A 14,865-nucleotide genomic window follows, 5' to 3' on the forward strand; every position below is an offset into this window, starting at 1 on the left:
TTATGTATTTCATAACGGCAGGTTCGCACGAATTGACACACTAAACACACAATGAAGTCATATAAATCAGTTTTGACTCCTGGCAACACTCAATTTCGAAATTATATATTTCATAAAAGTAGTCATACGAAATGACACAATAAGGATCGTCATTATTTCACTTTATCACAATTCGAACAATTATACAGGTCAGGATCGAAGGACATTCATTATTTCCAAGAATATATAAACGTTTTAAGAAAGGAACAAATCACTAAACTAAAGGGAGAGCTGAAGAAAAAAATATTATTTGAAGGAAAATATTATCTCTGTATTACCTAATTCTTCGGAAAAACTCCGGACGTTGCTCCAAAATATCAATGTGTGTGGTAAAATGTTTCTACTGAACAAGCGTGGTTGAAGGAACATACCGTTTATTCTAAATTCTTAATAATGATTCAAAACACAACAATGACGTGACTCTATCAGAAAGAGACTTTTTGTCTTAAATCCAAGATCCTTTATCAGCGTAATTATTAGCTACCGGTATTTTCTTCTCAAAGGGTATAAATTGTATTTGAAAACGAATGGAATGACATTCTATGATGATTATGTGTGAGAAATATTGAATTACAACATATCAAACCACGTTGCCACATAATTCAATAAAATTTATAGCACCCACTGTGAAAAAAATATTAGTACTGACATTGCTAATATATGAATTAGGCGATTAGGCTACGGATTTCTCCTGTGTAACATTTGATGGTTTTGATACAGCTATTCCCTTATCCAAAACTTACGTCTCATTAAGCAGCAACAAAAAACCTTTACAAAAAATGAAAGAGATACACCCACAGACAATTTGCGTATATCATCATGGAACGTCATGTAAAATGAGCCCATGTAAGTCAACATCTAACTGGGATCTGATGTGGCTGTTGAGGTTTTGGAACAGGGAATGGAAGGGGGGGGGGGCATTTTTCTTCTTCTAGATTTAGCAGCAGCGGCGGCAGATTTCATAATATTTCTGCACGTTTGAATCCCCGAGGATTAAGGATGATGGTGTCATATCAGGTTTGTGGTGAGGGAGGAGACGAATGGAGGGACATTTAAGGGGGTGCATGGGCCATGGAGGGGGACACTAGGAGAAGGGCGCGTGTTTTGTCCCACAGATACACAACATCCAAAATGAGCGAGAAAATGGGAAAGGTCGTATCAACTTATCATTTTTCTAAATTTTGATCTTTTTTTTTCTTCGCTGGGAATATTCAAAATTGTCATTAAAAGATATACTAAACGAGATATAATTTATAAGTCCACTTCGTAGCTAAAAAATTAACTAATGGTTACCTGTATATTGGTAATTCAAATGGGGGACCGGGTGGGCTGCGTGCCGCGCCCCAGCCTCGCTATGGGCATGATGGCACTTTAATTGTGTCTCGTTTGGGGCCATTTCACATGAGAACTCGACGACATGTAGTACATGTACATACTTATGATATTTAAAGGTACGATTAAACTTGATACGTACTGAGCACTTGAATAGTGTATAATATTAACTCAAACTGCTTGGGGAAAGAATTTGAATGTTTTAGGCGAGTTGATAAAAAAATTAACCATTTATTGTTTTCAAAAAGAAATTTGCCACTTACACACTTTGTTGTTTTCGATGCATTTCATAAACGCGCTATTCGTTCCGGATTTCCTAATGGGTTTTGTTTTGTTTTATTTTTTGCTTTTATTAGTTATTTGTTATTGTTATGTCGATGTCCCATACACTCTATATTCATGTAGCCCCTCAAACTATGATGTGTACATCAACTGTTTGAAATCATGAACAAAATGTTCAATTTTGGAAGGGGCCGTTCCAAATACTTCGACAAGTATTTCCTTACAAAGTCTATAGAAACAGCTTTGCCAAAGGCTCAGTACACTGATTTGACATTGGATTGACGTAACCAGATTCGTGCTAGACGAGCTTTCCTAATTTACTTCCGGAGTGAATCAGTATTGACAGGTCACCACTTGGATGGTTACTGAGTGTTGTATTGATACCCCTTTAGAAGTCTAGCGAATCACAGCTCCATAAATACACCAACTGACTGTTCGGATAATCATGTCTTGAATAATCCCCCCCCCCCTTTTTTTCCATGGAAACAGACGTTATTAACCCAATGGACACCCTTTAAACCTTTCACCATGCAATGAACCTAGCTTATTCATTAATCAATCAACGCGCAAAAGTGAAATAATCATAAATCAAAATTAACGTTATTTTTATCGTCAATTCGACAAGCTCGTGTACTATCAGTTTCAAAATATAACACGTATCGCACATCCTAAAAAGTAATGAGGAATTAGGAAGTAGGAAAATACGAGAGGAAAGCATGTATTATAATTATGACAATCAGCAAATACCTGCTGTTGTAACTGTTAATACATAACTGATTACATTAGTCTCATGACACTCGTTGCTTTATAAAAGTGTTTCCAAAACGTTGAATTATATATATACAAGAAAATTTGCCCGGAAATAATACTAGTAGTGGCGAATCCAGATCTTTGACCACAATGAAGTATGTGTACAAATAACTTTTCTATTTATTGATGTGGGGGGGGGGGATGGGTTATGGTGGGTGCAGACGTGGGTATTTGGTATAGCAAATTTGATCCGGTGTTTTTAGATTACAGTACACAAAATACAATGTATACACAATATGCCTACAGATTCCAATTGCCATGGCGAGGGCAAGAATATAATATCACCAATGACGGCAGCATTGTTTTTTTTTTGGCCCTAACACATTTTCTATTTGTATGTTCTCTGGTTAGAATAAAGATCTTAGATATTATAATTAAATAGACTATTTAATTATATTATTATACATTGTAATATGCAGATATATACAACAACGTTTAATTCGATTTCGATTTCGATATAAATAATCTAAATAATAATAATAATAATGGGTGCTTGTACAGCGCTCATGTCAGTCAGATTTGACCCGCCTGGCGCTCCCATTGATAAATAGTCAAAAATATATTCAAAATAAACAGTTACAATATGCGACGTCCCATATAAATACTGTGTAGGCGACAGTAGGCCTATATCTTGGGAGAAAACGAAAGGTAAAAAATGGATCGCTGATCAACAACAAATTGCCAATTTCAGCAGCTTGCATGGTAACCAATCCCTGGAACCTCATATGTTTTGATTCGGATATATCTCTGAACAGAACCCTCGACATAGTTCATCATCACACCGTTCCTGTTTGTTGTCGCCTCTGAGTGCAATTTCAGCAGTCATTTCAGTTTCCAATGAAAGCAATATTGGCTGTAAGCCTACCAGGCATCATATTGCTTTTCCTTTATTTTCCTTCTCAGTTCCCTATTTATTTTTCCCTAGTCAAGATCAACAATGTCTCCATGGATAGGGGTAGTAAAAGAATAATGATATGAACTGCATGGTTTGTATTTATTGGATATGTGTTTTTCATTGCTTATGAACAGGAGCTGTTACGTTCGAAATTCGTGATCTATCTTGTAGCTGAAATGTAGTTGGATGGAAATTAGGTCACGTTGAAATAATCACTTTAAGCTTATATACAAAAACATCAAAGATGTCTAGTTTCTTTAAATTTTGTAGCTATAGAAATGAGGTTGATCTGGCCTAAAATTTCACGAGCTAAACATTAAAAAGGTTATCAAAACTTGGTAGTCATATATTATGTCAAAGTCTTTAAAAAAATAGAGTGTTCGATGTTTAGATGTGAGAGTTCATGTAGATGTGACAAGAAACGCAGGGTGATATCTGACTTGCACTGACCGTGTGGACAGCCAAATGACTTTTGTCGACATTTCACTGTCCATGCGGTGTCACATTTCACACCACGCTCCTAAACACACGAAAAATATATCAGACTAAAACTAGATAACAAACCTCATTCGGGCCAATCTAAATTTAAAAAAACTCATGATGACATTTATGTTGAAAAAATATAGGTTTGACTTCCGTTGGCTATTGTTTCACGTCATGGTTAAACTGCAGGCATGAAATGTATTGACATGCAGCCAATTAAATATCATTATTCAATACCATATGGCCTACAGCTATATAAAGAAGCGGGAAACTATCCAGATAACCGTCAATAAATTCTTTAAAACCACTTCCCACTTCTATCGAGCTAGACTGCAAGGGAATATGCCAACCATAATCCTTCCGTTAATGCCTAAGAATATATCTCATTAACAAAGATTAAGAATTGGAAGATAATTTGATCTTGCGGTGTAAAACTGAAACAGTCATGATGAGTGACATCTGGATATTAATAATATTGACTTATATTGGGGAGAGTATCTTTCTATATACCCTTACCACATACACTATCTTTCATTGTAGGAGTGGGTCCATACAGATTCCACCTTCAAGTTCATTCAACTTTTCAATGTCAAACGTTAACAATAACTCTGCATTCCAGTGCACCCATTCTACATAAACATAATTCTATATACGCTTATGACTTTGGTGTCAAACAAACACTGCCAGTTTTTACCTTTGTGTGATTTTGGTAAAATGTGGTGTTTTTTTCTTCATGGAAACAGAAAGGGAATATTTTCTATGATGACGTATTGATGATTGGTATCAAAACTATTACTTTGCGAAGGTGCATGAATAATTAGGCATGCATGATAATCACATATAACAGAAATTTCCACACTGGTGAACTCTTAATATCTCGCTTGACTCGTCGGTACCACACACAACATTTTTAAAGAAAAAGATTGATGTTTATAAATCTAAAAGAGGAAACAAATATTGACACATCGCCGAGTTTAAAGTGTTTGTTTGCACCAATCACCAGGAAAGTTCGCCCTTAAGGCCCGGTCACACAGCCCTCCACGGGCGTATCGCGGCCGAATCACGGCCAAAAATTTCTGCCCCGTGAAGCAGACGCTGTTGGACGCTTTGAGGTCGCGATAAAGACGCGATACAGCCGTACTTTACCCGTCATTACACGCGGTAAGAAATTCACACGCGGTTGGCCGCGCGAAAAAGTTTTGGGCTGCCCAAAAATTTAGACCGCGGGTAATCGCGGGCGGTACACGTGGTACACGTGGTACACACGCGGTAAAGACGCGGTACAGACGCGGAACGAACGTGCTAGGACGTGCTACGGCCGCGGTTAAGACGTGGTTACACGCGGAATTGGACGCGAAATTTTAGCGGGTAATCGCGGGTGGAGCACGGTCATAGCACGTTTGTTCCGCGTCTGTACCGCGTTGTTATCACGTGCATTGGCGTGTGTACCGCGTGTAAGCGTGGTAGGCCGCGGTACCGCCGCGCTTCACCCGCGATAAGGACGCGGAACAGTCGCCGGCGTCTGTTCCGCGGGCATACCACGGGTAAACCGCGGGTAAGCCAATTTTGCACATTTTCCACCACGGGCAACCGCGGGCAAAACAAAATCGCGAAATTTAACCCGCGATACAGACGCGAAAGGCTGTGTGACCGGGCCTTTACGCAACTCCAAAGGACCCAGACACTGCAGCAATCTTAGTGTGTGCTATAAAACCGTGTTTGACCTCTTCAAGACTGCTAGGCATTTTCGCCCTCACCATTGCAAGCGTTTAACTTTCTATATTTCACATAATATGGATGAGTGTAACGATATTCATCCCTCTCCTAAAGATGTGTTTCGTGCATATTCATATAGTATATAGAGAGAGGACAAATTGATTTTAGGAGTTATATTTTGCAACCGGCAAGCAAACTTTAGCAAAGGATTACTGTCTGATTGAGTAATCATTTTATTCCCACTATCATTTCTATACGTACAGACAAGTATTTATAATCTGTATCATTTTGATTAGTATATTTACTCAAGTAAACATATAGTACTGTATCAATTTACTTTTTGTAGGATATTTTTTATTCAGACTTGTTTTAATCCACCATGAATAACTTTACCTACTTCTTAATTTAGTCACTTTTAGAACCATTGATTTACGTGCCCATGCAGGCAATGAATTTCATGTATCTTTTGTATCATATTGAATATATTGAAGAAAAAGAATTTACGAATGATTTAGTTTGATTGCTTTGTGTGTTTATGAACTAGTTTTCTTGCTCCTCCTTACCTGTCCTCCATGACGAAGCGATTTTTTGCAATTCACTTTTTTGGGCGGGGGAATCGTGTTTAAAAGCATACGCGTGGCGGAATTCCGGAAAAATTATCGAGAAGGTCGCGAGTGTGTTTTTCAATTTCCTCTCTCACAAAATATGCTAGTATACGGTAAATAGGGTGTTTGAAAACGATTTTATATATTTACCAGAAATGTTGGACTGGCCTTTAGAGTCCAGTATGGTGAAAGCAACTTTTCATATTATACAGTTTAGGGTCTCAATTTTAGGAACATAAAACTAATTTTCTTTAAGCCGAGATGTAGAATACTCGTAAACGTGTATAATTGCGACGTATTCGAAGTTTCAAAGTATAGGTAGAAAAAAGATAAACGGTAGATAACTGCCGACAGTTACTTCTACATTAATACAACAGAGATAATTATAGACTTTGTCCATAAAGTAGGAATAAATCTTATGTTCAATTTTCATGAAATGATTGTGACAATATGGTTTATTGTTGATAGCTAAAGTTTATATGTGTTCAGAATCGGTCAATCTATGCAGCCTTTAGAAATTATACTTTTAGATATTATAATCTATATCTATCAAATATTTATTGTCATAATCATTTCCTGAAAAGAGGTTATAAAAATGATTCCTACCTTAAGGGCAACAGTGTATTTATATTAAATTTTTATCATAACTTCTAGCATATCTTGATACGATAAAGATAAAGAAATCTTCTGGATAACTAGCAACATTCAATCCAATCTAATCACTCCTACAAATGAGGTTTCTAAAATAGCGCGGGATGTAAAATGCATTCAGCACTAAGTCGGAGTTAGTCGACAAAAAGCATATCGCGTCAAGTTCATCTTGTGGATATAGATGGCATCCGCCGTCTAACATGATCATTGGTAATGAGATGATGTAAGAGCGAATGACTATGTAATGACCTTAACATACTCGACCAAGGCCAGACATGGTCAATTACTTCCTTTCCGACATCATTATGTTTATTGACACAGATATGTAATCACATGGAAACATCATTACTCTCTATTACCAAGGCATCCACCCCCTCTTTCGCTCTGTCTGTCTGTCTGCCCATCCTTGTTTCTCTCTCTATTTTTCCCTTATATAATTCCAAGTTCAATTCTACTTCCTTCGCCCTCTTCCTACTTTGTCATCTTTACTCAATTCCTTTCTAGTGTTGGCTCAGTCAGTAGAGCGTCCGCCACACAACCGGGAGGTCGTGGGTTCGAACCCCGGCCGCGTCATACCAAAAGACGTTAAAAGATGGGAGTTGTTGCTACCTTGTTTGGCGTTCAACAATAAGGGATAGAGCAACGTCGATCTGGCGCTGCTCAGTGGCTGCCGGGCTCACGATCAATTGGGCAAAAAGAATTTCCGTTTCGGTTTAATAAAATTTGGAGTGGACTATTAGGCTATTATTATTATTATTATTATTATTATTCTCTCTCTCCATCTCTTCCTCTGTCTCCCTTTGTCTGTCTCTCTGTCTCTCTGTCTCTCTGTCTCTCCATCTCTCTCTCTCTCTCTCCCTCAGATCAATAATAACACATCTCTAGTGACTGTCTGACTCTCTCTGTGTTTCTATGTCTGTCACGACATGTCGTTGCTCCCCTCTCTATCTCTCTCTCTCTCTTACACTCGTTTGGATCTACTATGGCACACCCCTCTATCACTCTAGATTTTGTATCTTCATTTTGACCTTTATTTGACTTCATACAAAATGTAATGTCCAATGATATTCTGTGTAGTATCGTATACGCCGCACTTTTAGTAAATCCACTTTACTTCATACTAAATTGCCATAGCGTCGAAACACAGTAATGTAATAATTTATATACGAATATTATAATACAAACTGACACAACAGTAATACAATTTTCTTCTATCGACGCCACAGTTGAATAATGTTACTGACATGCAGTAATTTGTTGTTGTTGATGATGAAACATTTTAAACTTAGAGATGAATCCCTGCAAAGATATACTACTTAATGTACATGACTTGTGTTTTGCTTTGAATTGTAAGTCGCAATAACGATTTAGAATAGAAGATATACAACCGAACTAACTAAAAGTTGATCATCAACTTTTAGAGTTCACATTGGACAAAATGACTGACATCCCAGATGTTGAATATCACTGCCTAAATTCTGCCGCATACATTATTTTAGGAAGTTACATTAGTGGTAAGCGACTGTTTAAGGTATCCGACCTTTGAACTTGTCATCAGAAGCTGCCGTCTGTTTTCAAAGTCACGCTCGAGGTGTCTGTAAAGGCCATTTAGGCGCGAAAAAAGTGCTTTAATGTAAGGAGCAGACGACCGTGTTGCATGAAATGGTATCACGTCTGATGCAATAACAAGAGAACAAAATGTTGAATCACTGCATGCCTTTCATTATCGAAATCGCAGACAACTAAGAAGTGTACGTTATTAACTACAATTTTATGTAAATTCCATTTAGTATTTTCTTTAAAGGTACTATGTCCCTTTTGCAGCCAACCTCAAATGCTGTATAACTTTGCAGGAATTATGAATATGTCATGTATGTCCTATCTGTGAAATTTAAACGTTAGCAGTGTCCTCATATTCAAATTATGCAAGGAAACCCGTTTACTTGCTAGACTTCACTGTCAGACAGTATTGAGTGACTGACTGGCTTTTTTTCTTCTTTGGTAATAACATACATGAAAAGAGTTGTAAAGGGTACATGAGCATTTGTCTACATCAATAACCCACTTCTTGTGATGGCCAAAATTAAACTGATTGAATCTTTGCGCAGCATAAAACGTATGACCATTCAGTACAATTGTCTGAAAATCAAGACTATTACTTTTGGGCTCTATAGCCCTAAAGTCGATTTGACAACTAATAGTCATTATTTTCCCACTTGAAGACATTTTCAAGCCCCACCTTTTTTAGGGAAGTTCTAAATTAGTATTATCTTTCAAATGCAGTTGAAATTTAACATTTTCATTTTTTTGGCATGCATAAATTATGGGACATAGTACCTTTAAACGTCTATTGTGTGTATAGTAACGTGTCAAATTTCGCATCCTTGGAGCAATATCTCTGCATTATAACAAAGAAACCCTGTAAAACATTTCGGTAGTTTTCTCATTTGATATATTTTTAGTTTGAAACAATGACAGAGTTGTTCTATTTTCTAAAAAGCCAATCCTTACAACGAAAAGAAGGAGAATATTAAGAACAAGAACACAATTACAACGCATTACGTATAATATAGCGCGGGCTTTCCCTTTAAATCGTATGCTTCCTCATCTCCGGTTTAATCATTAATAAACAAAAAAATATGAAGTAAAAAAATATTCCTTTGTCAATAGAGTTATTAATTTATTATCCAGAGCTGTTTAGCTCCAAGATAGATATAGCAAGTAATAAAGAGATATAAAGATAAAAGAAAACAGAAGAGGAAGAAAAGGGAGGGAAAGAGAGAGGAGAGAATGAGAGAGATATATATATATATATATATATATAGATAGAGAGAGAGATATATATATAGATAGAGAGAGAGAGAGAGAGAGAAAGAGAGAGAAGTTGGAACAGAGAAGGGATGGAAAAGATGATGTAGAAGAAAGAGAGGCAGTGAGGAAATAATCCCTCTAAAGCGATATATATATAAGAAAACTAGAAGTATCATTACAACAATTTTATAACTTAAAATGTGATGTACAATTTTCTTGATTGGGTAGCAGGTTGCAAATTCTCATGTAACCAATGCTTAATGGTTATGAATGATGGTATTGACATAGCCTACTTCCTTAATTTACGCAATGAATTACACTTTATTGAAGCTAATTAACAACCGAGAGCATTTCTGTTCTATAGCGAGGAAGAAACGAAAACGAAACAGAAACACAACATAAATGTTTATTATGAGGTATAGAACTACTATGATTAATGTCACATAAAAGGGCATAAAGTTAAAGTAACCTTTTATTTATAACCAATTACTTTGGAGTCAACGGGAACATTTCTTTTTTCTCACCGGGGAATGCCGTAATAAGCATGTTTGCAAAAGGGTATTTTGTACACTATGATTAACCAAAGCCACACAACTTAAATGAAATAATATACTACAACTGGATATATTTTGTCGAAATTTTGTTAATGGCTGCTCACTGCTTGTGTGTACTATGTACTGTTATTTCATCGGTAGCTATTTAGATTGATTAACAAATGTTTGTAACACCGAGAAGAAATAAAAAACATTTACAACATAACAGAGCTATAATGGTCACTTTTTGTCATAAGTCTATTATAATAAATATATTTTTGTCGAAAAATTTAAAGACTCCTTGGCGGGGAATCGAACCCCGGTCTTCCGCGTGACGGCCGGAGATACTCACCACTATACTACCAAGGAATAGACATAAATATAAGTGGAAAGTCGATATTTTATTTCAATAATTTGTGTAAAATGCGCAGCTGCACTTGTTTTGTGCAGTCTTTGGTATTATGTATAAGTCCAGGACGGATGAATACATTGCTTGACATAATTGTTTCTTAATTAAGAATGTGAAAATCCTTCTTTTTACAATTATGCAGGATTTTTAGGATACATTTATTTTCATAATCAACAACAATGTAAAAAAAATATCAACATGAATTATTTATCCTCAAAATTTAATGTGAAAGTAAAACCGAGCTGAAAAACAATTTGAAACTCATTAATTTTGGTGACTATTTTATTAAACAATTCTGATAATATAAAGCCTTCGTATTTTACCTAATTTAGCAACAATTTTAGTTTACGGCTATTTCATTTCTTTGGTCCCGTTGAATGCATCATTTTCCATTAAAAAGGAACGAACCTGTATAAGTTCCTATTTTGAAGATAAAGCCATTTTTATCAATGCATTTCATCATACAACCGATATCAGTTCTAACAGGCCTGCTATGTATTTACACTAGGAGAGTTAGACTGGTATAAATGATCCTATCGGATGTGGATTCATGGATTGTATCCTAATTCAAAGCAATGAGATAAAAGATGTGTATTATTATCATACCGGAACACAGTTGTTAGATTTAGTCAACCGCAATTATTGCCATATTGTCAGCCGATTCCTTGGTAGTATAGTGGTGAGTATCTCCGCCTGTCACGCGGAAGACCGGGGTTCGATTCCCCGCCAAGGAGGCTATACTTTTTTTTTGCCGAAGGCGGAGTTTCATCGTTTTTGCCAGTGATAAAATTATTGTTTTATTATTGTCATTGTTATAACAGCTTTCTTTTTATATAATTTGTGGAAAACGGCTCATTTGCTGTCATGTATTCCATTCCTTGACAGAAAATGAGATCTATTGAGTGAATATGCTTTTATTTTGATAAATCAAAACAATCTGAGAATGACACACACAATAGTCAAGAAATAAGACGTAATACAAAATAGAGGACATACTATAGCATTTGAACATTATCAATAACTTCTTGTAAAGTGATATTGTTAATATTGTTGATTTTATTTTCATTTTTGTTCTTTGACAGGTAAAACAACAATATTATACCGGGTGAAGTTTAACGAGGCTGTCACAACTATTCCTACGATAGGTTTCAACGTAGAGACAGTGACACCAGTCCCTAACGTTACATTGTGCGTTTGGGATGTCGGTGGGCAACAGAAAGTACGAGCTCTATGGCAACACTACTTCTGCGAAACACACGGTAAGGATATTTTTGTTTACTTTTTTTCTTCTTCAAATGTTCATATTTTGTACTGTTCTCTCCTTTTCGCTCTTTGTTTCAAATAACTAAGGTCAACTACAATGATCTGGTCTCTAGCATAACTATTCAAAGCTAAATTCCAACCTCTCGGTTACTATGTTCTTGCCACGCCGAAGTGACAAATTATCAAAGGCAAAGCCATTAAAGTATAGTCTAGCGATTGGAGTTCAGTTAAAAGGGTAAATGTGTACAATAATGGTCCCAACTGTTGTACTTTGTACGAGTCTCTCGGACAACATTCTTATCGGTTTCAGCAAATGACCAATTATTTGAATTGACTTCATCCCCAAAACATTCTTAGACAGATGACAAATAGGTAAAGGAGGTTATCTTTACTGATATAACAATGGATACGTTTGCCAATGCGACATAACGAGAATTAGTGACAAAGGAACATAATAGTCTTTATTTTAAAAACATAGAACCGAGTTGCCATATCATAGCAGCCCATCATGAACAGACAATTTCGACAAGGTAGTAAAACCACACAAAAATACAACTTTAACCAAGTTCAATGCCATGTTCACTCAATGCCACAGTTTCAACCTATTATTTAGATATTGTTTGTCTGTGGTAACTAAAATATTCACAGTGTTCATTTATCTGGTAGACCAAGGGATGACAGTCATAATAAACATATTATTCTTTGAGAAGAATACATTATTGTGCTATAAAATTAATGTTAAGTGTTGGCTTTCATGCCCCCTGCGGTACTGATCTTTATGTCAGCCCGTTATTTTTAGCGTTGTGTTGAACAAGTTCATGTTCGTGTATTTTCTCAAGTATCCCGCTTAAATACATCATGGGAGAGAAACGGTTTGTACTTATTTCATCCGTTTGCAAACAGAATCTATTCGTAAAAGATCAAACAGATAAGACGCGGCAATCGAAAGTGGAGAATCTTTTCCAAACACAGGGAAGAGATCTTTACTCTTTCCATTTTCCCGCCATTTTCCCACCCTGTCTTTTTTCCTGGTTGTATATTTCCATCTTTCCCCTTTCTTTTCTCTTTCATTTAATTCTTATCTTTCATTTAATTCTCATCTTTTTATGCCACCAGTCTCTGTTCATTTCTATCATTCATATCATATTTCCCTCGCTCAGGAAGGGGGCGCTGTAGGGGAGGGTGTGCGGTTTCAACCTTGTCGGAAATATGAAATTGGAGTTTGGAATTTGAAATTTGGAATTTGGAATTTGAATTTTAGAGGACCCCCTTTGTCATTCTTTGGATTTTGGAGGGCTATCTTCTTAACAAATTTGATTCAACCCCAACCCTCACCCACTTTAAAATAGTATAGCAACACATTTGTCCTCTCCGCACCCCTCCGCACCCCGGTCCAAACCAGACACCCTCTCCACATCTTGACTCTTCCTCTTTAAAGGAGGTCGTGGGAACTATGCAGCGTAGTCAGGTAGTGAAATACGAGTCAAGTTTATGTTATCATTTGGAGGAACGTTTTCCCAGTGTTGACCAACTGTAGACAAATAATTAACTATCAGGTGACTATCAAGTCTCTGTCATTTCTCCTTTTAAAGGGGTTATTGGGCCAGCTTAACTAGTAATAATTATAACCACTTGCTTCACCGACCCTCAACATTATTCTATAACGTTAAAGGCAATACAAGTTTCTTAAACATAATATGGTCGCTTTTCAATAACATTAGCCTTCAATACATGCCTTACCTTTGAGTCATCTTTATAATGTTTCGTTATTATTATTTGTCATTGAATGTTCTATTCAGCCACTTACAGCGATATTCATTTAACCCTGCTTGACAATATTGGTTAAAATAACGTTATTCGATCTGCAAACTCAATTTTGATTTCTTGAATTCATCAGCTATATATTTGTAACAAGAGAATCGGTAAATTTACGGCGGACTTTTTGCAACAGCCTTGACATAAACCGGTCTACCTCTTTAATGTTATGATTTATTTGGAAATATTTGCTGTCTGAGATCATAGCGGGCTGTTTGCATCCTCGAGAATTTTGATTTGGTCGTCGTCATATCAAGTTCGTGCACTGCTATTTGGATGGCTCCCAAGGTTCTCATAACATCCCAAAATAAAAACCAATTTGAATGATAACAAAGGGGTGCAAGAATGAATTAAATTTGAACAGTGAACGTATTTGACTGTTTTCTCAGCTCTCGGGAATATGCATGTATAGGACATTTGTCAAACTGTCAATGATTTTGAAACTTATTTTGAAAACAAATATAAGCGATGATTGCACAGTCACAGGTTTTACGATTCATTTACCGTGATTTATGTAAAGTCATGACGAAGGTTATCTGCCCGCTTTTAAGATATTGTTGATTACTGTCGATTGCTCTTCTTATATCAGTATATCATCACTTACTTTCCTCTACAGTTCACGTCATATCGTCCAAATACAGATCATGTACAGCAAATGCATTTAGAATGTATGCAATGTTTAGATGCATGTAAAAGTATTTCTTTTCAGACACTAGCTGTAAATTTTTGTACAAATTATAAACTAAATCACCTTGGTGTTATGTATCCCTATACACCGACAAATTCCCCCTTTTTCCAAAGGTGTTACGTGTTATTTGTCAAACTTTAGTTTAAACAGCAAATCAAATTATGATTTTATTTCTTTCTTGTTACTCGCAGTCTTTACAAAGGTCAGTCACTCAAAATGGTGTATCTTTTGTCTCGAAGTCTGTTTATTATGGGTGTGATAAATATCGAGTCATGGTGATTGTTAGACTGAATAAAAAGTGCCTGCATGAGTCGACACTGCTTAATTAGTTTCATACTCAGCTCAGTCAGCTGTCAAATTTACATTAGACGCTGTGGTGTAATTGTTCAGGACGAAGTGGCGTGAGGGATGGGGAGGGGCTCAACGTTACATGTGAGGCCTAATTTATGTTATCCTTGATTACGCAATATGGGACTAGACGATACGATTGCATGATGCACCGTTGTAGGGGCGTCGGTCCATTTTTAGAAGGG

At 36.4% G+C, this 14,865-nt stretch overlaps 1 protein-coding gene and 2 non-coding genes across 3 annotated transcripts in view; 2 read left to right on the forward strand and 1 right to left on the reverse strand.

The window, feature by feature from the left end:
* Window positions 1-14,865, forward strand: part of LOC577633 (ADP-ribosylation factor 1-like 2) — a 30,375-nt gene that overhangs the window by 7,611 nt on the left and 7,899 nt on the right. The window contains exon 2 of the mRNA XM_777849.5: window positions 11,649-11,825. Coding sequence (XP_782942.1) covers window positions 11,649-11,825 — 177 coding nt within the window. The remainder of the gene's footprint in view (window positions 1-11,648; window positions 11,826-14,865) is intronic.
* Window positions 10,455-10,526, reverse strand: TRNAD-GUC. Its single transcript has one exon. It is a non-coding gene; the product is annotated as a tRNA-Asp (tRNA).
* TRNAD-GUC lies at window positions 11,229-11,300 on the forward strand. Its single transcript has one exon. It is a non-coding gene; the product is annotated as a tRNA-Asp (tRNA).

This window comes from Strongylocentrotus purpuratus, unplaced genomic scaffold (genome assembly GCF_000002235.5).
Source record: "Strongylocentrotus purpuratus isolate Spur 01 unplaced genomic scaffold, Spur_5.0 spur5_scaffold_5, whole genome shotgun sequence".
In the NCBI taxonomy this organism is placed as follows: domain Eukaryota; kingdom Metazoa; phylum Echinodermata; class Echinoidea; order Camarodonta; family Strongylocentrotidae; genus Strongylocentrotus; species Strongylocentrotus purpuratus.